Below are 23,530 nucleotides of genomic sequence, written 5' to 3'. Positions count from 1 at the left end.
GAGGCAGGAGGATCACTGAGTTCAAGGATACACAGTGAAAAAAGGAAATTCAAGTCATTGATAACCACCAGAATGTAACCACCAGAATAGATGGCGAAGGAATTACATTATGCATTTTTAAAAAGCCAAAATAAACTATTCTACTTACAGATCCTTCTTCAAACAAAAACAAAGAGATGAACAATAGTGGGGGGAGTCAGGCTGCTACAAAGAGAATGGAGGACACTGTAGCAATGGAACTACGGTTATAAAACTAAATCAACTTGTACACATAAACATGGAAGCATATAAAAAGCTCATACCAATTTCTAGGTTTTGATGTGGTTAGAGAAAAAATGTTGCTTCATTATAGTTACAATGGACTTGTACTTTCTCTTGGTATCTTTCTATGAAATCTCCAACTCAAAAAAATGAGATTAAAAAGGACTGGGCGGGCTGGTGAGATGGCTCAGTGGTTAAGAGCACTGACTGCTCTTCCAGAGGTCATGAGTTCAAATCCCAGCAACCACATGGTGGCTCACAACCATCTGCAATGATATCTGATGCCCTCTTGTGGGGTGTCTGAAGACAGCTACAGTGTACTTACATATAATAAATAAATAAGTAAAAAGGACTGGGCATGGTATACACCTTGCTTCTAGCACTAGGGAGACAGAGATAGGTGAACATCTAAATTTGAGGCCAGCATGGTGAACATATTAAGTTCTAGGCCAACCAAGACTATACAGTGAGATTTATCTTTAATAAAAAGATAATAATAATTAAGAAAAAAAAAGTCTCACTGGGGCAGTGGTGGCACATGCCTTTAATCCCAGCACTTGGGAGGCAGAGGGATTTCTGAGTTCGAGGCCAGCCTGGTCTACAGAGTGAGTTCCAGGACAGCCAGGGCTACACAGAGAAACCCTGTCTCGAAAAACAAAAACAAAAACAAACAAACAAACAAAAAAAATCCCAAGCTGCTCTGCATCTGTAGACCCAGATACTTGGGAGACTCAGTCAGGAGGATCAATTCAGTCCAGAAGTTCAACAACCTGAGCAGCATGGTAAGACCTATCTCAAAAATTTGTGTGTGCAAGTGGTGGTACTACACACTTTTAATCCCAGCATTTAGGAGGCAAGAGACAGGCAGTTCTCTGTGAGTTTGAGGCCAGCCTGGTCTACAGAGTTTGACAACAGCCAGGGCTAAACAGAGAAAACCTATCTTGAAAAACAAATCAACAACAATGGTATTTTTTTTTTCTTTTTTTTTTTTTTTTGGTTTTTCGAGACAGGGTTTCTTTTTTTTTTTTTTTTAAATTTATTTATTGTATGTAAATACACTGTAGCTGTCTTCAGACACCCCATAAGAGAGCATCAGATCTCATTATGGATGGTTGTGAGCCACCATGTGGTTGCTGGGATTTGAACTCATGACCTCTGGAAGACCAGTCAGTGCTCTTAACCACTGAGCCATCTCACCAGCCCAACAATGGTATTTTTAAACAAACTAAAAAAACTTGCACTGTTTGTATCCATTTAGTATAGACGGGAGTTCCAGGCTAGTGTGGGTAGATGTGCTCAACAAAACAGAAACTTTCCTGTTAACAGTTCTAATAAATATCTTTACTTCACATGTCCACTCACAGAATCCAAATTCTAGAAGCAAATACTCTTCTTTTGAAAAACGGTCTCACAGGCTGGCCTCAAATTTGCGTGGAAGTTGACCTTACACTTCTGATCCTACCCCTACCTACAGAATGCTGGGAATCAAAGGCAGGCTCTATTCTAGAGCAGTGGTTCTTGGCCTTCATTACACTCTTTAATACAATTCCTCATGCTGTGGTAATTCCAACCATAAAATTATTTTGTTACTTCATAACTGCAATTTTGCTGTTATCATAATATAAATATCTGATATTCAACCCTGTGAATGGGTTGCACACCCACCACATAGGGTCATGACCAACAGGTTGAGAATGGCTATTCTAGACAGAAAGTGAGAAAACACCTCTTGTACAACAAAGCTCTACCAAGTACTTCAGACTTAAAAAGACTCCATCCGTTTGTAGTTTTACAACAGCATTTAAAAGTAAAAAAGCACAGGCTGGAGAGATGGCTCAGCAGTTAAGAGCACTGACTGCTCTTCCTGAGGTTCTGAGTTCAATTCCTAGCACTACATGGTGTCTCACAACCATCTGTAATGGGATCTGAGGCCCTCTTCTGGTGTGTCTGAAGACAGCTACAGTGTACTCATGTGACACAATGGTGGCACTTGCCTTTAATCCCAGCACTTGGAAAGCAGAGGCCAGGAGATCCAAGTTCAAGGCCAGTCTAGTCTACCCATCAAGTTCCATAGCTACCCACATTTTACAGAAGGGCAGGGAGCCATGCCTGTAATTCCAGCAGCTAGACACAAGCAGGGCTGCTGTAAGTTTGAGGCCAGAAAAAAAACAAAAACTGAAAATAGACCATTATGTACATGTAGCAACTTAGAGTCCCAAATACTCTCTTTTGGCTTTCTGAGTCCAGGTTTTACTAAGTACAACGGCAAAGATTTTCCTGCCTCCGCCTCCTAACGTTGGGATTACAGGCATGAAACAAGCGCCTAGGTAGGGTCCCAAGTATTCCATATGACACAACTATTAATCATGTTTGCTTTAATAAGATACTGGTCGAAGAGGGTCACGCTGGTACATAAATTGCATTTTCTCAGCTCCAGAACCAAGTAAGGACAGAGCAGTCTGGTATTCATAAGGTTGAAGGGTGATGATTCCGGGTTAGGACCATTTCTTCGAGATGTTGAGATGGTCTAGCTGGTCTGTAATGTATCTATGTTTAGGGAACTTGGAAGTGGCTACTGCCTTGATGGCTTCAAAAGCCTGGGCCCTTCGCTCCGCGGCGTGGCCGTACTCCTGCTCCGCGGTCAGGTAGGGCATGCTCAGCCAGTAGTGGTTCTCGGCCTCCACCTCCAGGCGACGGATCATGTTCTCCTTCGCTTGGAAAGACACGGCCCGCGGCCGCCGGTGCTTCCCGATAAACTGCCTGCCCGGAATGCGGCCGCGGAGGAGGACAGCGGTGAAGAACATGGTGCCTCCTGAGGAAACGACACGAAAGTCGCGGTTGCTGAGACCCGGAGCCGGGAAGCGTACAACAGGCGAGCCAAGCTGGCGCCCACGTCCCGCGGCCACGGGGCGGAATCCAGAGCACGCTCGGCCTCTCGCCGGAAGTGACAGGCCGGGAGCCGACTGCACTGCAGGGAAAGGGAGGGCCTCCCCCGAAAACTCACCTCGCGAACGAGCTGACTCCGGACGCGCTCCCCTTCAGCGTCCAGCGCACATCGACCGACGCAGTGGTGCACGCGCACTGCCTCCGGGGCTTTCGGGGACCCTACTGCGAGACTTCCACTCTCGCGAGAGAAGTTTGCGCCTGCGCATGGCGGGCGGGGCCTGCGTGACGCTAGGATTCAAATGTGTGGCGCGTTCTTTCGAGGAGACTGGAGGGCGACCGTCCGTCCGCTCAGCAGCTCTCAGTATGAATCCTATCCAGAGTTTCCACTGTAAGCTGCGGGGTCTGGCCACCATGCTGGACGGCGAGACGGCCCGGCTGCTGCGAGCGCTGGATGGCGAGGACAGCGGTAAGTGGGCGCGGGCGAGCTCGGTTCTCAGTGGACAGTGTCGCCCACTGGGTGTACTTGATCTGTGATGAAAGCAGCACTGACAGTTCTCCAGTGTGGCCGCAGGTGGAGCGGAGGCGAGCTATTTGTTGAGTGCTTGTAAACAACATCCAGAGTCAACTGTTCAAACGATGCACTAAAGCCCTGTTTTCTGTACGTGTAAAGTGGTTTCGTCTCACTCTAATGGGCCCCTATTGAAGCAAGCATCTGCATTTTCTCCAGTAATACTCTATTTACCACACAAATACTCCGCAATGCTTGTTTCGTTTTTTAGATTTATTCGTCTGTTTATGTATATGAGTGCTCTATTTGTATGTATGTACGCATGGCAGAACCCCGTTGTAGATGGTCGTGAGCCACTGTGTGGTTGCTGGGAATTGAATTTAGGACCTCCGGAAGTGCAGCCAGTACACTTAACCACTGAGCCATCCCGCTGCCCCCCCCTTTTTTTTTAAATAATAAATAGCACTTTTAATTTGTATTAGAGATTTAAAACATAATAGTTGCAGGTGAAGGAATGGGGTCTGCCATGAATCTCAGCACTCAAGAAGTAGAAAGATGTAGATTTCTGTGAGTTCAAGGCCAGCCTGGTCTCAATAGGTAGCTCCTGATCAATCAACCAGGCTTAGCGAGACCCTGTCCAAAAAAAATTCATGCAAAAAGTAGTTCAGATTTTTAGATTATCATAAAATGTCGTAATTGTAATCTGTCTTAAGTATTGCACCTGTAGGTCGAATGTAGTGGCACTTGCCTTTGATCCCAGCACCCTGAAAGGCAGAGGCAGGCAGATCTCTGAGTTTGAGGCCAGCTTGGTTTACAAATTGAGTTCCAGGACAGCCACAGAAAAACTCTGTTTTGAAAAAAAATAATAGAGCCGGGAGGTGGTGGCGCACGCCTTTAATCCCAGCACTTGGGAGGCAGAGGCAGGCAGATTTCTGAGTTCGAGGCCAGCCTGGTCTACAGAGTGAGTTCCAGGACAGCCAGGGCTACTCAGAGAAACCCTGTCTCGAAAAACCAAAAAAAAAAAAAAAAAGAAAAAAAAAAGAACAGAAACAAACAAAATAACAACAAAAATTGCACCCTGTATACGGAGATTCCTCTTGCTTATAACTAACTCTCCCTTTGGAAATGTTTTGGGGACTATAAAAGTAACATGTACTGTAGGAAATTTCAAATACATAAAAATAAAAAGAATATACGTATTTTCTATTTAATTCATAGCAGACATCACTTACTGTTGTAGCAGCCCTTTTTTAAACCATTCTTAGTTTAGGGGATTAAAATGTGCTTTATTTGTTTATGTTGTTGAGCTAATTTGGCACAATATACTAAAGTTCATTAGTATTTCAATTATATAAAAGTTGCTTTTCACAAAGTGTTTGCTAGTTTGTAGTCTTAATAAAACATTACCTCTGCACAAACTTCATTTAGTTTTTGTTTGTTTTACAAGAAAATGTTGTAATAATTTTTAATATGTAAAAAATATTAAAGGCCAGCCTTTACATTCAATTTTTACATTCAAGGCCAGCCTGGTCTTCAGAGTGAGTTCCAGGAGAGCCAATGCTGCACAGAGAAACTCTATCTTAAAACAAAACGAAAACAACAAACAAAACAAAAAAAACAAAGAGAGAGGGAGAGGGAGAGGGAGGAGAGGGAGAGAGAATATGAATGAATTCTGGGATGAAAGGCATGCACCACTGCCTCCTGTCTTTTGTTTCTCTATTAACTATAGTAAACCCAAACTCTGCTTCATTAGAAAAGAAAACAACTCTCTGCCAGTAGAAGTTGTTCCCCATAATCCTCTCACAATCCATCCCACGGGCTTTAGGCAACCTTCTGTCTACTTTCTGTGCAGTGGGCCTGGCTCTTCTGGACCTGCCCTGGAAAAGAAGCCCGAGAATATTGTCCTTTAGATTCCTTCTCATGTTCATCCACATCGTAGAGCAAGCAAACCATGCCAAGTCTTATTCCATTGTATCATTTGCTATACAATGTGGTTATATGCTTATAATTGGTGTTAGGTGTACTTTATCTTGGTGAGTTCACTGTGTAGTTCGTGCTGTGTTGATCAGAGACTAGTCTGGCCTTGAACCCACACAGATCCAACTACCTTTGCCTCTCACTTCTGGATCAAAGCATGGGTTGCTGTGCCTGTAGACTTATGTAATTTATGTGTGTTATACTTCCTTGAAGGCTTTTTTTATTTTTGTTTTTCAAGACAGTTTCTCTGTATCCCTGGCTATCCTGGAACTCAAAGAAATCCACTTGCTTCTGCCTCTCAAATGCTGGGATTAAAGGTGTGCATCACCACTGCCCAGCAGGATTTTTGTTTGTTTGTTTGTTTTTTGTTTTTTTGAGACAGGGTTTCTCTGTGTAGCCCTGGCTGTCCTGGAACTCACTCTGTAGACCAGGCTGGCCTCGAACTCAGAAATCCGCCTGCCTTTGCCTCCCAAGTGCTGGGATTAAAGGCATGTGCCACCACTGCCTGGCTACCCAGCAGGATTTTTATGTTTAAGAAAATACATTAATTTTTGTTTGTTTGTTTTCCTCATGCTTATTGGACTTTTTTTTTTTCTTGCTTGAAGACTTTGAAGATACTCCAGTGAGAATTTTGTATAACCTTCATTCAGAAGTCCAGACTCTAAAGGTACTATTAACTCACCATTTTTCTTCTATGTGGGTAATTTTCTCTAGCCTAAGTTGTTAGGGGTCTGAGATCACTCAGAGATCACCAACCTAACAGAAACTAAGATTTTAATAAAAAGAGGCTGTTTGGATACTGGCACCTGAACTGACTGATGCCAGGACTTCATCTGAGAGTACGTTAAAGATAAGCAGGTAGCCATGTTAGTCCAGGGTTTATAAATTTACACCACCCCCCTAGATTACATGTGTCCTCCCTGCATGTAGGAAAGGCCTAATTTAATATATATATCTAACAGCTGTTCTAATTATCTTTTTTGAGCAGAGTGAGAAAACTTGATTACAAAAGCAGAAATAACTGTCTTGAAACCTACTATCTTGCAAGAATAGAATATCTTACAAGATCAGTCAGTTTTAAGAATAGTCTTCAATGTCTGGGAAAAAAGGGAAGGCTACAGCTTGTACAACAAGCTAAGGTCTTACATATTAGAAAGCATTTTTGCTTTTTGGTCTCTCAAGCATAGTAAGTTTAAACTTATAATAATAACCATCACAAAGTAAACTTGAAAGTTACAAAATGTGTAATATATTTGCTTTCCTCCTCAAAGGATGATGTTAATGCTCTTCTTGATAACGCCAGATTGGAAAGTCAAGAAAGCACAAGCTTCATAAAGGCAACAAAAGTACTGATGAAAAAAAATTCAGCAGACATCATAAAACTAAGAGAGTTTTTCCAGAAGTATGGATACCAAGCACGTGACAAAGAGGATTCAGGTTTGGTTGACACGTTTCCTAGCGTCGCAGTATGGAAGCAGGCAAATGATTACGACAACTAGGGGCTCAGCTGTGGCTCCTTGTATCTGTCATTCAGAGAGCATTCAGGACACTGCCAGTCCATCCTTCCCAGGAAGTCTTGAATTTGAGGGCCCTCTTGGACAATATTAGCAAAACTCGGCAGAAAGACATAAAAATTTCCCTTGCTCTCCCTCAAAAGTGGTAGATGAGCACCTTTGAGCTGTTTAGAATGAAAAAGTGCAGGTAAAGTCGACTGACAGCATGGGCAAAACATGCCTAGTTAGCTCTGCCAGTAAATAGCTGGAGAACCACATGGTACTTTTTCATTTCTTTTATATTCAGATTCTTCTTCTGCAGAGCAAGATGCTTAAACTATACAAATTGATAAAATATCTTTTTAGTTGAAATTAAAAAAAAAAAAAAGACTGGTTATTGTGCCATGGTGGCTTAGTAAAGCAAGTCATGCCTGTAATTGTAGGGGTCTGAGGAGAAGGGTCACAGTTCACAGGTTGTTATTAGTCGGAGCCTAATGACTGACCTGGCTCCTCCCTCAGTGTAAGGTGGGATAACTAATATGTCTCCCTCATGAGGTTGTGTAGAGACCAGGTGGAGCTGAGCACAGTGCAGCCCTTGGAGGCCAATGCCTGAAGGGCACTGGATGGTGGCCAGCAGCCTGTCTATTGCCAGTGTTAACTGCTGCTGTTCTGCCCACACCTCTGCGTGGCTGGCTGTGATATGTTTCAGTATCATGGTCTTTTATGAAAATGATCATTGTATGTAAGACAGTATTAATGAAATCCAATAAGTATATATGTGTGGTAACTATGTTAGTCAACATAATGTATCAGAATTCAATTTACTTTCAAAGTTAGAAAATGGTAATATGGGCTGGAGAGATGGCTCAGTGGTTAAGAGCAGTGACTGCACTTCCAGAGGTCCTGAGTTCAAATCCCAGCAACCACATGGTGGCTCACAACCATCTGTAATGAGATCTGACGCCCTCTTCTGGTGTGTCTGAAGACAGCTACAGTGTATTCATATATAATAAATAAATAAATCTTTAAAAAAAAAAAAAAAGTTGGTAAAAAAAAAAAAAAAAAGAAAATGGTAATATATGACTGGGCAGTGGTGTCGCATGCCTTTAATCCCAGCACTTGGGAGGCAGAGGCAGGCAGATTTCTGAGTTCGAGGCCAGCCTGGTCTACAGAGTGAGTTCCAGCACAGCCAGGGCTATACAGAGAAACAAAAAAAAAAAAAAAAGAAAGAAATGGTAATATAATTTGCTTTCCTTGTAAAAGAAGCATAGATTAAAATACTACTTCTTTCCTTTGGGTACTTAAAAGTTAAGTCTATGGCTAGCAAGATGGCTCTGGGTAGAGGTACTGTCACCAAGCCTGACAATCTTCGTTTGATTTCCAGAACCCACAAGGAGAGATAAGACATCATCACATGTACTGTCTCTCTTTCTCTTTCTCTCTCTCTCTCTCTCTCTCTCTCTCTCTCTCTCTCTCTCTCTCACACACACACACACACACACAAATTGAAAATTTTTACAGAATTAAAAGTTTAAAATTATTCTGTTAACAGTTTGTGTTAAATCTAGAACAGTTGATTATACACTAATTTCATACTAATACTTTCAGAACATACTAAGACTGATCAATAAATCATAATGAGCAAGTAAGGAATTGGATCTTCTTTGTGGGTGTTGTTTTTTTTTTTTTAAAATACTTTGATCTATCTTAAGTGTCTAGATAGAACACCAGTTGGTAAGATGTATGTGCCATACTTTCAGAAGAGACAGTTGAAATGAGAACTTAAGAGACTCAAGGCTCTACTGACATGGAACATTTCTTGCGGCTATTCTGTGATATTTTACTAATCAAGAAATTCTCTGTCTGATGTTTAGCCAGAATTTACCTCTTTGACTTTTCCTCCCAGCATGTGAGCACAGAGGGAGTAACTCCACCCCAGAGTTAGCTGTGTGTAAAGACATTCAAAAGCCTGGTGTGAAGAATGAACTGACTGATCCCTGTGTTCCGAGCAGTTCTGTTTCTGAAGAGCCTCTACGAAGCCCACAGCTTTCAGACTTTGGACTTCAGCGGTACATGGTTTCCCAAGTCCCAGCAAACCCTCCCCAGACAACTGTCAGCCTCAAAGAAGAATGTGTACCTGACACCTCTCCTGCCAAAGAACCCTCTGGTCACGTGCTGAAGACCCCTAGATGTGCTCTAAAGATGGATGATTTTGAGTGTGTAACTCCTAAGTTAGAACACTTTGGTATATCCGAATATACTCTGTGTTTAAATGAAGATTATACCATGGGACTTAGAAATATGAAGAACATTAAAAGGTAATCAACTTGAGGGTTTGGGGGTTTTTTTAAGGTTTATTTTTGTGATTTTTAATTACATGTGTGGCTGTGTGCTAGTGAATGCAAGAGCCCTCGGAGCCATTGGATTCCCTTGGAACTGAAGGTGCAGGCATTTGTGAACTTCCTGATTGTGCATGCTGGGAACCAAACCCAGGTCCTAAAAAGCAGTATGCGATGCTAACTACTGAGGTATCTATCCAGCCCCTTGAAAATATTTTTTTGTTAATTCTTTGAAAACTTTATACAGTGTTTTTTATTATATTCCCCTAATTCCTCTAGTCCCACCCTCCCCCAGTTTATGGCTTTTTTTTTTTTTTTTTTAAAGTAACCCATGATGTCTGATTTGTGCTTCTCACATAGTGCTAAAGTATTGTCTGCCTACCAGGGACCATGCCTCTCCCAGCAGATAACAGCTGCCCATGGTTCCTCTGCTAAGGGTGGGACTTTGTAAACTTCCTCCTGCGTGTTAGGATTTTGTGTAGCTAAACCTTGTGCATTCTGTCAAAACTGTTATGAGTTCGTATATGCAGTTGCCCTGTTGGACCAGGAAAGCACTATTGCAATGTAGCCCTCTACTGCCTCTTCCAAAATGGCCCCTGACCTCTCATCCTCCCCATGTGGCTACTTGTGAGTCTTTGTGTTAATGGTCATCTGAAAAAAGAAACTTTTCCAAGCTGGATACCCTTGGAAGGCAGAGGTAGGCTGATCTGTGTGAGTTCAAGGCCAGCCTGGTCTACAGAGTGAGTTTCAGGACAGCCAAGACTATGTAGAGAGACCCTATCTCAAAGACCCAACACCAAAACAAAAAACCCTGAAGCTTCTCTGAATATCAGATTGAGTAAGGTGGTGCAGGCTTCTAATACAGCACTCAGGAGGCAGATCTCCAAATTTGAGGCCAGCCTGTTCTACATAGCAAGTTCCAGGACAGCCAGGGCTACATAGAACCTGTCTCAAAAAAGAAAGGGCGGGTATGTGCACTAATCTGTGGCATGGCAATGTCATTACACTCCAGTTTAGTACTGTGTCCATGGAGCAGAATTAATCATAGTAGATGTTCTTCCTAAGACCTGTCTAGCCACAGGTTCTTGTTCCCAGTAACAGTTTTATGCATCACTTTTATCTTGTGGGTCAGGCCATAATTTCATTTAGAAAGTGTTTTATTTCTGAAGCTCCAGTGGGTATATCCTGTCTGTAATGTGTGGGAATCGATGGGACCTCACTAACAAATAGCTCCAAAAGGTAACCCATTCCAGGTACTGAGTTTTTTATCTGATAGCCTGTGGTGTCTGAGGGGTCGAGACCAGTGTTCCTGGTAGAGGGTAACTCCTTCTAAACTTTCTGTATGTGTATGTATTGGGAAGCTTCTACAGTAGGAGGTCGCCATGACCTTTTCAAAGATCTTTAGTGTTGACCTTATCCTGCCTTCATCTCATCCCTCACCCCACTTAGTCCTTGTTATTCTTTCCCCCTCCCATGCTGTTTCTGCTGACCTTAGAAGCCATTCCTTGCGGCTCCTTAGGGTGTGCCTCTGCATTTTCCACACACAAGGGAAGATACAATGTTTGCATTTCAGGGTCTGGTTTCACCTCATTCAGAATGATGGCTTACAGCTTCATCTATGTCCCTGAAAATGTCCTAATTTCATTTTTATCAGCTGAATAATATTCCACTGTGTAAATGCACCACATTTCAACTCTGTTACCAGCTCATGTCGGTTACTTCCATTTCCTGGCTCTCATGAAGAAAGCAGCAATGAAGATAGCTGAGTAAATGTCTCTATAGTAGGACATAGACTCCTTTGGGTACATGCATAAGAGTAGTGGAGCTGAATGTTCTGGAAGAGCTATTTCTAGCTGTATAGCTCTAGCTTTATATAGACCCTCCACACTTGATTTTCACAGTGGAGGCACCTGTTTGCACTCCCACCTGAAGTAAATAAGTGAGTTCCCCTTTTCCTGGCATCCAGCCCAGCAAAACTTGGGGGTTTGTGTTTGTTGGTTTTTTGTTGTCAATTTCATTTGTTTGTTTGAGTTAGAGTCCCTCTAACATGTCCTGGATGACCTGAACTCAGATTCCCCTGCTCCTGCCTTTGGAGTGTTGAGAGTGAAGGTGTGCACCTCCATTGCCTTGCATCACTTTTTTTTAATCTTTGCCTCTGAGACTGGGGTAAGATGAGCTGCCCCTGATGTCTGTGCCAGGAACCAAAGTGGGGTCTTCTGGAAGGGTAGGAGACCCTGAGCCATCTCTCCAGGCAACTCTTAGGAAGATTTCAGCTACTTCATATTTGAAATCTCTCTCTTTTTTTTAATGCTATTTATTTATTTTTCTTTATATGAGTACACTGTAGCTGTCTCCAGACGTATACCAGAAGAGTGCATCAGATCCAGTTACAGATGGTTGTGAGCTACCATGTCATTGCTGGGAATTGAACTCAGGACCTCTGGAAAAGCAGTCAGTGCTCTTAACTGCTGAACCATCTCTCTAGCCCCTATTTTAAAATCTCTTGAATCACTAATTTCATCAATAAAGTGTGAGCTATTGATTTTTTTTTTTTTTTTTTTTTTTTTTTTTTTTTTTTTTTTTTTTTTTAGAGAATTTAAGGAGCGGTAGAATTCACACAGCATGCAGTGTTTTCTTCTGTGTATCCACAATTGAGCAAATCCGTCATAATAAAATGACAGAGTCGGTTTTTTACTCCAAAATAATGACAGTTTTTTAAACTGCCACGTGAGGTTATTAATGAAGTCTTGCTACCTTACTGCCTTTATATGCTGGGTATAAAATTCCATAATAAGAGGTCATTAGTCCTATTCAAGTCGCTCAAGATAGGGTGTCATTTGTCTCTTAAGTGCTAGGGTCTCATGTATGTGCCTCCACACCTTGCTTTATATTTGAATATGTAAAGTGAATATTAGTATGTTAATATTATAATTAATATAAATATTAATATTTAATAGGATATTAAAGCAAATAGTATACTACTTTAAATATATAAAGATATGTGTATTCAATCTATTTTTAAAATTATTTTAATGATTTCTTTTTTTTTTTTTGTTTCTTTGTTTTTTGGTTTTTCAAGACAGGGTTTCTCTGTGTGGCCCTGGCTGTCCTGGAACTCACTATGTAGACCAGGCTGGCCTCGAACTCAGAAATCCACCTGCCTTTGCCTCCCAAGTGCTGGGATTAAAGGCGTGCGCCACCACTGCCCGGCCTAATGATTTCTTACATTGGCCCTTATTTCATAAACCAAAATGAACTACTCCAGACTGAAATGAGTAAGATGAAGCTTTTCTACAGAGATTGAATGTTAACTCTTGTGACTTTACAGTTCCCCTCTGAGCAGTGCCAGTGGAGAAGCCACAGGGACAGGGCCTGTGACCAGTGATAATTCTTTTGCCATTCCTGGTCCCATAATCCAGCAGCTGGAAAAAAACGGTGAGTTTAAAAATTAGCTTCTCCTTTGTACTCTTTTCTAATTATTTTTGTAATCAATGATTCTCTAATTTTAGGAAGTTTTCTGCACCTTTTTAATGTGTAGCGTTGTGGGTTGTCCTGATGCTGTTTGCATTCTGATGTTAATTCTGCTTCCCTTTCGAGTAGTCCATCATGTACAGGTGATCTCAAATGAACCTTATCCCTATTTTAACTGATCAGTAAAGGCAAGAGCCTGTGATTGGGCAGTGGAGGGGAAAGGTGAGGGTTTGAGAGTAGGGGCGGGGAGTGAGGAGAGAGGACAAAAGACAGGAGGAAGCCGCCATGGACCAGAACTGGGTGGCCTGGAGAAATAAATCACAAGTAGCAAAGGGTCTCATAGTTGGGGAATAAGTATAGTGCTAGATCTGCCCAATCTAGGCACATATCTTACAGTTACAATAATTGGATTGTGTGTTTTTATATGGGCTTATTGGGGTTGGAAATTACAGCAACATGTACTGGGTTTTATTCAGTACCATTCCATTTAGGTTTAGCTTGATTTCATGGAAGACAGATACATTTTTATAATAGTTTTTTTCTTTATTTCTTGTGTATGTGCCTTGTACCTTTGGGGTCCAGAAGAAGGCATTGGAACTAGAATTACAGGTAGTTGTGAGCTGCCACATGGGTGCTGGGAACTGGAACTGGGTCCCCTGCAAGAGCAGCCAGTGCTCTTAATTGCTGAGCCATCTGTCGAGCCCCAGTAGACTTTCAGTATTCATTTGATTATGTGCAGTGTGTGAGGTTTTTGTTCTCCACATTTTAACCTACTCTGGTCAGAAGTGTTCTTGTGGGTTTGTGTGGAGGCCAAGAGGGTGAAGAGAGCATCTCCCTCGATTGTTCATCCCTTCGTTTTTGAAACAGCTTGTCTCATTAAATCTAGAGTCTATTAATCTGGCTAGGCTGACTGGCCAGTGAGTTTCAAGGATGTGCCCGTCCCCATCCACCACACCACTGGAGTCACAAGCATATATCGCCATGTCCAGCTTTTTACATTAGTGCTAGAGATCTGAACTCAGGCCCTCATGCTTGCCAAGCAGGCTTTTCTTTGACCAATTCCATTTTAACAGATTTGGTGAGGCACACCTATGATCCCATCACTAGGGAGGAAAAGGCCAAGTTTGAGTCCAACATGGGCTATTTTGAGATTGTGAAACCACAACCCCACCCCCAAAATATATATATTTAATATCTTTATGTGTACGAGTGTACCATATGTGCCCCTAGTGCCTGTGGCAGTGCTGAGAGAAGTTAGATCCTCTGGAGCTGGCGTGTGGGTGCTGGAAACTGAATTTAAGTCTTCTGGAAGAATAGTGCTCTTACCCATTGAGCACCTGTTTATTCTTTAATTTTTGCAAATCTGTGCACTCTTCTCACTTCATTGGCAGATGTCCAAAACTGTCTTTATCATACATTTCCAAAGTTTTGTACTTATTTTTAGAAAAAAAAAAGTGTTAATTGAATGACATTAAATTAATAAGCACTGCTGTTACAAGCAAGTTTAGAAATGTAACTGGCTCATACTCATAGTAGCTTATAGTTCTGTAAGGAAGAGCATGACTGTATTAAATACTAGTTGTTGAAAGAAAGAAAACAGGTTCAGTAATACATTAGAAAGAAAGCACTGGGCACAAAAGAGCTGTCTGCCAAGATGCTATGTTTTGTTTTTTTGTTTTTATTTATTTATTTTTAATGTATATGGTTGGGCTGGAGAAATGGCTCAGTGATTAAGAGCACTGACTGCTCTTCCAGAGGCCTTGAGTTCAATTCCCAGCAACCACATGGTGGCTCACAACCATCTGTAATGGGATCTGATGCCCTCTTCTGGTGTGTCTGAAGACAGCTACAGTGTACTCATATACATAAATAAATAAATCTTACTATATATGGGTATTTTGTCTGCATGTATGGCTGTACACCAAGTACATGCATATCTAGCACCTTCAGAAGTCAGGAGATGGTGTTGAATGCCCTGGTACTGGAGTTATGCATGCTTATGAACTGTCATGTGGGCACTGGGAATTGAAACCTAGTTTTCTAGAACAGCAAGTGTCCTAACCACTGAGCTATCTTTCCAGCTCCCAAGATACTACTTTAAGAAAAATGAAATTGCCGGGCAGTGGTGGCACACACCTTTAATCCCAGCACTTGGGAGGCAGAGGCAGGTGGATTTCTGAGTTCGAGGTCTACAGAGTGAGTTCCAGGACAGCCAGGGCTCCACAGAGAAACCCTGTCTCGAAAAAAAAAAAAAAGAGAGAGAAAAAGAAAAATGAAATTAAGGCTGCAGAAATAGCTCAACAGTTAAGGTACTAGCTGTTTGTTGGGATAGTTGGTGCTGCTATGTATTCAAATGTTAAATACTGGCCCCAAGATCTGATCACAGTCCAGAGGAGCATATTCTCATGTACACCAAATGATGTTGTATACTTTGCTTGCCTATATTTTCTGACTAGTTAAATAAAAATGTCTGACAGCAATTACTGGGGAGAATAGAGGTAGGCGAGGACTACTAGGCTGAAGGCAGGGTTGAGAGGTGGGGGGAGGGAAGATGGAGGACCAGGAAATGGACTGATAGAGCCAATCCAGCACAGACAGGATGACTATTGGCAAGTAGCTTGGGGAGCGCACCTGGGAAATAGCCAGTCTATTGTAGAGAAATAGTTTAAGGGTGATTAAATAAACAGCTGGGGCCGAGTCTCGATTATTGGGGTGCTGCCAAGCTCATAATAAGAACTAATAGAGTTATTAACTCTCCAACAGTAGTTGTTCTTCCAGGAACCTGGTTTGATCAATAACAACCATGGTGCTCAAAACCATGTACACCTTCAATTCCAGGGGCTTCTGTGTCCTTTTCTGGCCTCCATAAGCATAAACATGAACAGACATACATGCAAACAAAATATCCATACACATAAAATAAAGGTAAACCTTTACACGTCTTTTAAAAATGTAATTAGATCATGCCCTTATGTCATATTCAGAAGTCAATTCCCTATAAAGTATAGTTTTGGTTTTTTTAAAGCGTGGCTGGGGAGACAACTTAGTTAGCAAGTTGCTTGCCACACAAACAGAAGGACTATATAGGGTTTAGGCCCCAAAATGTCCATAAAAATCCAGGCATGGAGCCAGGTGGTGATGGCACAAGCCTTTAATCTCAGCACTCAGGAAGGCAGAGACAACCTGGTCTACAGAATGATTTCTTTGACTGCTAGGACTATACAGAGAAACCCTGTCTCAGAAAACAAAACAAAACAAAAAAAGCAGAAGGAAAATGCAGGTGGAGTGATATATGCATGTTAACACCAGCACTGGGGGAGGTAAGACAGATGAACCCCAGAGCTCGTTGGCTTGCCATCCTAGCCAAATCTATGAGCTTTGAAAAACAAGAAGTAGAAGCTGGACCTGATGGTGCACATCTTTAATCCCAGCACTCAAGAGGCAGAGGCAGGTGGATCTCTGAATTCCAGGACAGCCAGGGATATACTCTAGAGATCTAAATAAATCTTGGAGAAAAACAAAACAACAAAAACAAAGATGGAGTAAAGTGGGAAGACACTTGCTAGCTCCTCTAGTCTGCACAGTCATGTGCACCGAGACACCTGTGTACCCACACCAGTCACTCACCCAAAAAGATAAAGGAGAAAGTATTTTTCAGCAGTGTCTTACCTTGAGTCTTAAACTCACAGCAGTTCTCTTGCCTCAACCTGAGTCCTGGGATCACAGGTGTGAACCACTGTCATGTTAAAATATCTGGTTTTGTTTTTTTTTTTTAACTTTTTGTGTATGTGTGAGTTTTGCATGTATGTCTGTGCACCATGCATATGTAGTACCTAGAAAGGGAGAAGAAGAGGACACTGGAATCCTGGAGCTCATGCCACAGGTAGTTATGAGCTGCCATGTGGGTGCTGGGAACCAAACCTAGAACCTCTACAAGAGCAGCAAGTGCTCTTAACCACTGAGCCACCTCTTCAGCCCTGGCTTCACCCTTTCTGATCCTCCTCCTTCACTCTTGAGTATACTGCCATGCCAAGATTTCTCTCCTGAGGGCATTGAGCTCAGGGCTTCGTGCCATACGGCAAGCACTACATGGATTGATGTTTGCTTGCTTGTTTTATGTTACCTTTTTGTAATGTTTATTTATTTTGGGTGTGTATATATATTACATATGATGTTTGTATATGGGTATGGGTGTGTGCTTGCCATAGTCACTGTTTCATGCGGGCATTGAACATAAGGTTTAGGAGGCAAGTGACTTTACCTGCTGCTGAGCCATGCCCACTTTACATGCTTTTAAATAGATTATTTATAGTTATCTTACTGATTTTTTTTGATAGTAGGAACTGAACCTAAGACCTAAGCAAGCACTCCTAACAACTGAGTTAAATCTACAATCTAAATTTTTCCCCAGATTAAAAATAGTTTGTTGCTGCTGCATGTTACCTGTTCCAGCAGAGCTGAGCGTGCTGCTCCTGTATCGGGTGCCTTTCTGATGCTAATGATCAGTGTGTGTGTGAACTTGACAGCCAAACCGTACACCATACCTAGATCTCTAATACATTAGTAACTAAGTATACAAGCTAAATTGATGATGCTTTTAACTTAAAATTTGGAGGCTGTGGAAATGGCTCACTGGTTAGCACATACTGCTAGAGCACAGTTCTATTGGACTTAATTGGACTCCTAGCAACCACATCAGGTGCTCACAACCACATCTGACTTCTGTGCACACACCTACACACACACAAACATATACACATATATGATTTTTTAAAAAATTAAAGTACTTATTTCTACTTCATTTTCATGCCTATTTTATGTCTTCCAGATGCGGAATGCATAAATTCACCATTGCCACCTAAATTCTGCACTCCTGGTTTGAAAATTCCTTCTAAAATGGACAGGACATATTTGGTAAAATTCCACTAAAGCTCAGCTCTTCTCCTTATGACTGAGACATTCCTTCTGGACACAGTATGTGACAAGTCAGACCAGTGCAGCTCTTAGGGATGCATGTGCAGTGCACTTCTGGGCAGTAGTTTAGCACTGTAAATAAGGAGCTGTACATTCTTTCAATTGTCTAAAGTTGTTTAAAGCAAATTGAGACAGATCTGTAAGAGTATAGAGAGCATGTGGAAGCATGGAGCCAAAGTGCATGAGCAGCAGAGTGAGTGTGTGAAACACATCTAAGAGCTGAGGCCACCAATCCTGAGAGTCTAAGTCAGAAATGTGATGCTTAAAGATAAAGGATTGTATCTATATATGTTCTAAGAAAAAAGAATGAATAGAGACAGGTCAGACTGGGTCTCTAGATAACAGCTTTTTAAGTAATTTAATGTCTCCCCTTTTCATTCTTTTTGTTAACTTATTTAACATAATCAAAACCTTACTCATTAGTTAGGTGAGACGCCCTAGTACTGCGCTATCTGACAAGACTGTTGTAGTGGTGGGAATGTTCTCTTGTTTTTAGTGTTCAGTACAGCAGCCACTTAGACAACTTTCTGAGCTCATAAAATGTGGCTTGGTACACCTGCGCTGTGGCTAAAAATACTGGACAGTGCAGCTGTAGATCAACAGTGTCTTATTAACAGGGTGGTTACTTACTGAACATACTTGCCATTTTCAGTTAATTTACATCTCTTGGTGCTGTGTGTGTGGTTTTGCTTTTTTGTTTTGTTTTGTTTTAAAGAGAAAGGGTCTTATGTAGCTCACAGTGGCCTTGACCTTGCGTTTTAGCTGAGAATTGATTCATCCTCCTCATCCTCCTCATCCTCCTCATCCTCCTGCATGTACCACACGCCCACTTGTTATGTTTCTGTTCTGTGGAAGGCCCTGTTGATGTGATAGTCCTACCTATGCTGTCTTTATTAACTTGAGACTTAGCATGAGTTAAGTGTATGCTAAGCCTCTCTCAGATGTGGAAGTGAGCTTGCATGTATGCAGACAGCATATAGAAATGTGATGTTCTTCTGAGCTGGGTTTTCATGTCTAGCCATGACTACCCTTTCCTCCCATGTTCCTGTGTTCTACCTTAGTACCTAAAGTCTGCACTCGTGGTTTGAGACTTCCCGCTGTAGAGACCCATACAACTTTGGTAAAGTATATTAGGTTAGAAGCCCTAATCTTCCTTAGGACTCGGATGCTGCTACCCAGCCTCGCTTCAGCTCTCACCTGGCTCAGCTGCGCTGCCGTGTGGGGTGCTGGAATCTGTCCTTATCTAGAGCTCAGCCACTGCTCTGTTGAGTTCTCCCAGTTAACTTAGATTAGCAGTGAAGATAGTACTTTGTCTTCTGCATATGATTTTCTTTATTTGGGTAGCACTCAGGAAAGTGGGATCATTCAGGGTCTGCCTTAGTAGACTCTGACAGAACTAATTAAACAAAAAAATATTTACAACATTATTTACTTACCATAATTTAATGATTTATTTTTATTCTATAGGTATCTATGGATTATTCACTATCAAAACCAAATAGTTCATCAACTGATTTGGAAGTTAAAGATTGTGCTCCATTAATTTTAAAGTCCGATGAATGCTATCAGAGTTTTGCAGACCCCCCTTCTCCAACAATTACTTCTTGTGAAAATTTCACAACACCCTCTCCTCCAAAAGTCACTGCGATTCCAGAAGACATTCTCCAGGTCGTTTTCTAGGCTTTTTTCTTTCTAATGTTTTTAAAATTATGTATCTGTGTTAGAAAACTGAAATTGTATGTAAACTATCATATTTACCATCATGCCAAAGGGTGACTTTGGGTATTGAGAAAAACCTTAAGGCTTTCCTGAACCAGACAGCAGTTTCTAACTTGGTTTTAGCAATATTACCCTCCTGAGGTACTTTGTCTTGTAGTTTTTCTACAGTGTATTGTTTCTGTTAGTTTTTAATCTGTAGTTGCTGTATTTGCTATTGTCCCATTGAAAGTGAGAATGTCCTTTGCCCTATATTTTCCATAGCAGGCTCTCATTAATAACACGTGATGTATCTGCATTTCTCAACTGTCCATTTGCAGGCATTGATTCACATGGTATTAAAATATTTGTCTCTGTAGTGTGGCACCACCAACTAGTAGACACTACTAGAGGACTGGTCTGACTCTGATCTGGGTTATAGTGTTGGGCAGTTAATACTTAGGTGCAGAGAATTCCAAAGTGACTGCTCTAGAGCTGCTTTGCCTTATTGGGGTGCCATGAGAACACCCATGAAAGCCAGAACTGACTCACCCTGAAAGATCAACAAAGGATCTGTTCAATTTTGCCTTTTCTTAGAGATCTATTTTTAATTGTGTGTATAACGTAGGTGTGTCTGTGTATGAGTATGTATACCTGTGATCACAGGTTCCTGAGTAGTCAGTAGAGGGAGTCAGGTCTAGCGTTAGAGGCTATTGTGAGCTGACCAAAGTGGGAGCTGGGAACTGAACTCTGGTCCTCTGTAAGAGCTTAACTGCTGTCTCCAGTCCACCACCTGACTGCTTATTTCTTAGAAGATAAACAAAGTAGGTAAGGAACCATCTGTTTTTATGAGGGCACATGTGGAAGGTTACTATTTCCTGCTGTAAGGCTTCTTTCTATGTGAAGGTAAGGAAACCTTGTGTTTGTTTTGTTGGTTGCTTTTTTAAACAATGCTAGGGGTAAAACACTGGGACTTGTATATGGTATAGAAGCACTTTACCATTTTATTACATGCCCAGTCCCAAGGACACCTTACATTCAGTGTGCTACTTCTAGTTTTTCCTTTTCATGTTTTAAGTAGCAGATGTTCATTATATATAGGAACAGTTTTCATGGTGACACTTTCATACATTATACATAATATATTTTGCTCATATTTACAGACGTACACAAACACCCATTGCCTTCTCTTGTTCCACTCCTTCAGATCCCCTTTCCCGTCCCAACTAGCCCCCTCTATTTTTATGTTGAGAGAGGGACTCCAAATGAGAGATGAGCATGACTCAGGGTTTGTTTGAGTGGCTGTGCCAGTGGCGACAGGGCCTCACCCTCATTCACTGTGCCTGAGGAAGAGGTAGGGCCTGTGAGCCTCCCTGTCCGTGAGGGATGCTCATTTGCTGTCTTCACAGATGCACATACTCATAGCCGCCTGCATGTCCTCAGTGCAGTGGAGAGTCTTCCTGGCATTTTCTGCACCATCATCAAGACTTAACATGGCTCTCAGGATGTTTCCATTAACTTCAGTAAATGTGTATTTAGACTTTAGACATCAACCTTCCATATGGGGCCAGAGAGATGGCTCAGCGGTTAAGAGCACTGACTGTTCTTCCAGAGGTCCTGAGTTCAATTCCCAGCAACCACATGGTGGCTCACAACCATCTGTAATGAGATCTGATGCCCTTCTATGGTGTGTCTGAATACACATACATAAAATAAAAATAAACCTTAAAAAAAAAATCTTTAAAAAAAAAACTTCCATGTGAAGTTACAACTTTATTTTTTTACTGTTCAATGTCTGAACTGCTGGGTTTTTTAAAGTATTATAAGAAACCTTTTAAGCTCATGACTTTTCTTGAATGTTTTTAACACCTTCCAGATTTGTCATTCACATGATTTGATAAAAAGAAATCTGTTTTTGTTTTAGATGATAACAAAGCACAACTCAAACCTAGCTTTTCCCATGGATGTTAAAGCGATGCCACCGAGGAAAGGCTTCCTCAAGTACGAGGGGCGGAGCCCCAGCAGTACTGCCAACAAGGAAAACTGGAACCGGTGAGTACAGACCCTGCAGGTATTAGTAAGGCTTAACTAACCGCCAGGTTCCCGCACTAATGCCCGCAGGCCGCCTGGTCCCAGTTGGGTGTCCTCTGGGCTACTCTCTCTAGCTTGCCCCCGTAGTGACCAACCCTCTGGTTCACTCGTCCCTGGAGCCGCTAGTTCCTTCACAGCCATAACCACCCAGTTGTCTGCGGACCCACCTTCCAGTAACCCAGTAAATCAAAATTCTAGATCCTTAAAGTTAACCAGTGGATTTACACATATATATTTTTTTTCAGTAAAATCTCAATATACAAGATGTCCATACAATTCAGAAGGTCATCCCAATTACCCTAACCTTTAGACTTCATATCTATTTACTTGATGCCACGCAGATCCACATCCGCAGCCATTTCACCTCCCTGGCTCTCTCCTGAGTTTTTCCCTGTGTTCCTGTCTCTGCCACCCTTAGCTCTGCCTCCCTTTTTCCTGTCCAATCACAGGCCTCCTGCTGCAAATAGATTGGTCAGGGAAATTTCTGCCTCATGGCCTATGTTACCAGAGAAGTTTGACAAGTAGGGTGAGAGTGGTGGCGAGGTCCCTTTCCCTATGCAGTGCCATGAACCGGTAGCCCTGGGATCCCACATTCCCAGATTATAAATCTGCTTGTGTGATAATGGACCCACTCCCAACACCCTCCATTTCAAATTTAATTTTTTTTTAGATTTATTTATTTTTTTATATGAGTACACTGCAGCTAGAAAAGGGCATCGGATCCCATTACAGATGGTTGTGAGCCACCATGTGGTTGCTGGGATTTGAACTCAGGACCTCTGGCAGAGCAGTCAGTGTTCTTAACCGCTGAGCCATCTCTCTGGCCCTTAAATTTAATTTTTATTATCAATTCTTAAAATAATCTTACTGTATAGCTTTGCCTGACCTGGAACTTGCTACATAGACCAGGCTGGCCTCAGATCACAGAGGCCTGCCCGCTTGCTTTAGCAAATGTCCTCACCTAGCTTCTTTTTCTTTTATAGTGTGTGGGTGTCTAGAAGTATAAAATACGTAGCTACCATGTTGCCTTCTGTTCTGATGTCTCTTAGTTGTCCTTACCTGATTTTGTTTCTGTTTGTAGGAATTCTACTGTGGATCGATCCAATACAGAAGCTGGACAGAAACAGGAAAGTGAGCTGCACTAGAGTTGTCAGAACTGTCCCTGGTTAACACAGCAGTAGAGGTGGATGGAGGGCTCCTGCTGCCAGTCAGTCTGCGTTCCTCACAGCCTTTCTCTTTTATCTCATTCTCCAACTTCCATCTCCAGCTTGACCACCCAGCAGATCCTAAGTCTACCTGGAAGAATCTGAACACCTCTGAGCCAGAAGCCTTGGGAACATCTTGATTCTAGAACTATCTAATGGCCTTTGAGCCCAAAATCCTTCTGACCCAAGAACAACTAGAAAGTAATTCTCCAAGTTGATGACAGTGCTACGGGGAGAGCTCTGCTCTGCAGCCAGGCAGGGAGGGGGAACCTGCTGTTCTTGTACAGACCGGCTACAATTTTGAGAAATAATTGAAAAATACTAATTGACTTACTAGTTGTACGAATTTTTTTTTCCCAATACAGGTCTCTCTGTGTAGCCATGTCAGTCCAGAAACTCACTCTAGTCCAGGCTGGCCTCAAATTCAGAGATCCTCCTGTCTCTGCCTCTTGAGTCTAGGCTAAAGATGTGCACTACCATCATCCGGCAGCTTTAGGAAATTTTGTGTAGCATAAAGATTATTCTAATTGTGCATTGAAAATCAAGTGGAGGGCTGGAGAGATGGCTCAGTGGTTAAGAGCACTGGCTGCTCTTCCAGAGGTCCTGAGTTCAATTCCCAGCATCATATGG

General features: G+C 42.0%; 2 protein-coding genes across 2 annotated transcripts; one reads left to right on the top strand and one right to left on the bottom strand.

Moving 5' to 3' along the window:
• Positions 1-2,619: 2,619 nt before the first annotated feature.
• Mrpl57 (mitochondrial ribosomal protein L57) lies at positions 2,620-3,372 on the bottom strand. Its single transcript, XM_028787219.1, has 2 exons — positions 3,266-3,372; positions 2,620-3,073 (listed from the first exon to the last, which is right to left on the bottom strand). The coding sequence occupies exon 2, from the start codon at positions 3,063-3,065 to the stop codon at positions 2,757-2,759; it is 309 nt and encodes a 102-aa protein (XP_028643052.1). The 5' UTR covers positions 3,066-3,073; positions 3,266-3,372; the 3' UTR covers positions 2,620-2,756.
• On the top strand, positions 3,220-23,513 carry Ska3 (spindle and kinetochore associated complex subunit 3). The gene is made up of 9 exons (XM_028787216.1): positions 3,220-3,613; positions 6,238-6,299; positions 6,904-7,069; positions 9,032-9,443; positions 12,793-12,899; positions 17,764-17,849; positions 19,377-19,577; positions 21,529-21,656; positions 22,777-23,513. The coding sequence occupies exons 1-9, from the start codon at positions 3,412-3,414 to the stop codon at positions 22,838-22,840; spliced, it is 1,428 nt and encodes a 475-aa protein (XP_028643049.1). The 5' UTR covers positions 3,220-3,411; the 3' UTR covers positions 22,841-23,513.
• Positions 23,514-23,530: the final 17 nt, after the last annotated feature.

Source organism: Grammomys surdaster, unplaced genomic scaffold (assembly GCF_004785775.1).
Source record: "Grammomys surdaster isolate TR1022 unplaced genomic scaffold, NIH_TR_1.0 125617, whole genome shotgun sequence".
NCBI lineage: Eukaryota > Metazoa > Chordata > Mammalia > Rodentia > Muridae > Grammomys > Grammomys surdaster.
Note: the sequence above shows the minus strand (reverse complement) of the source record. Positions and strands in the feature narration are given on the sequence as shown.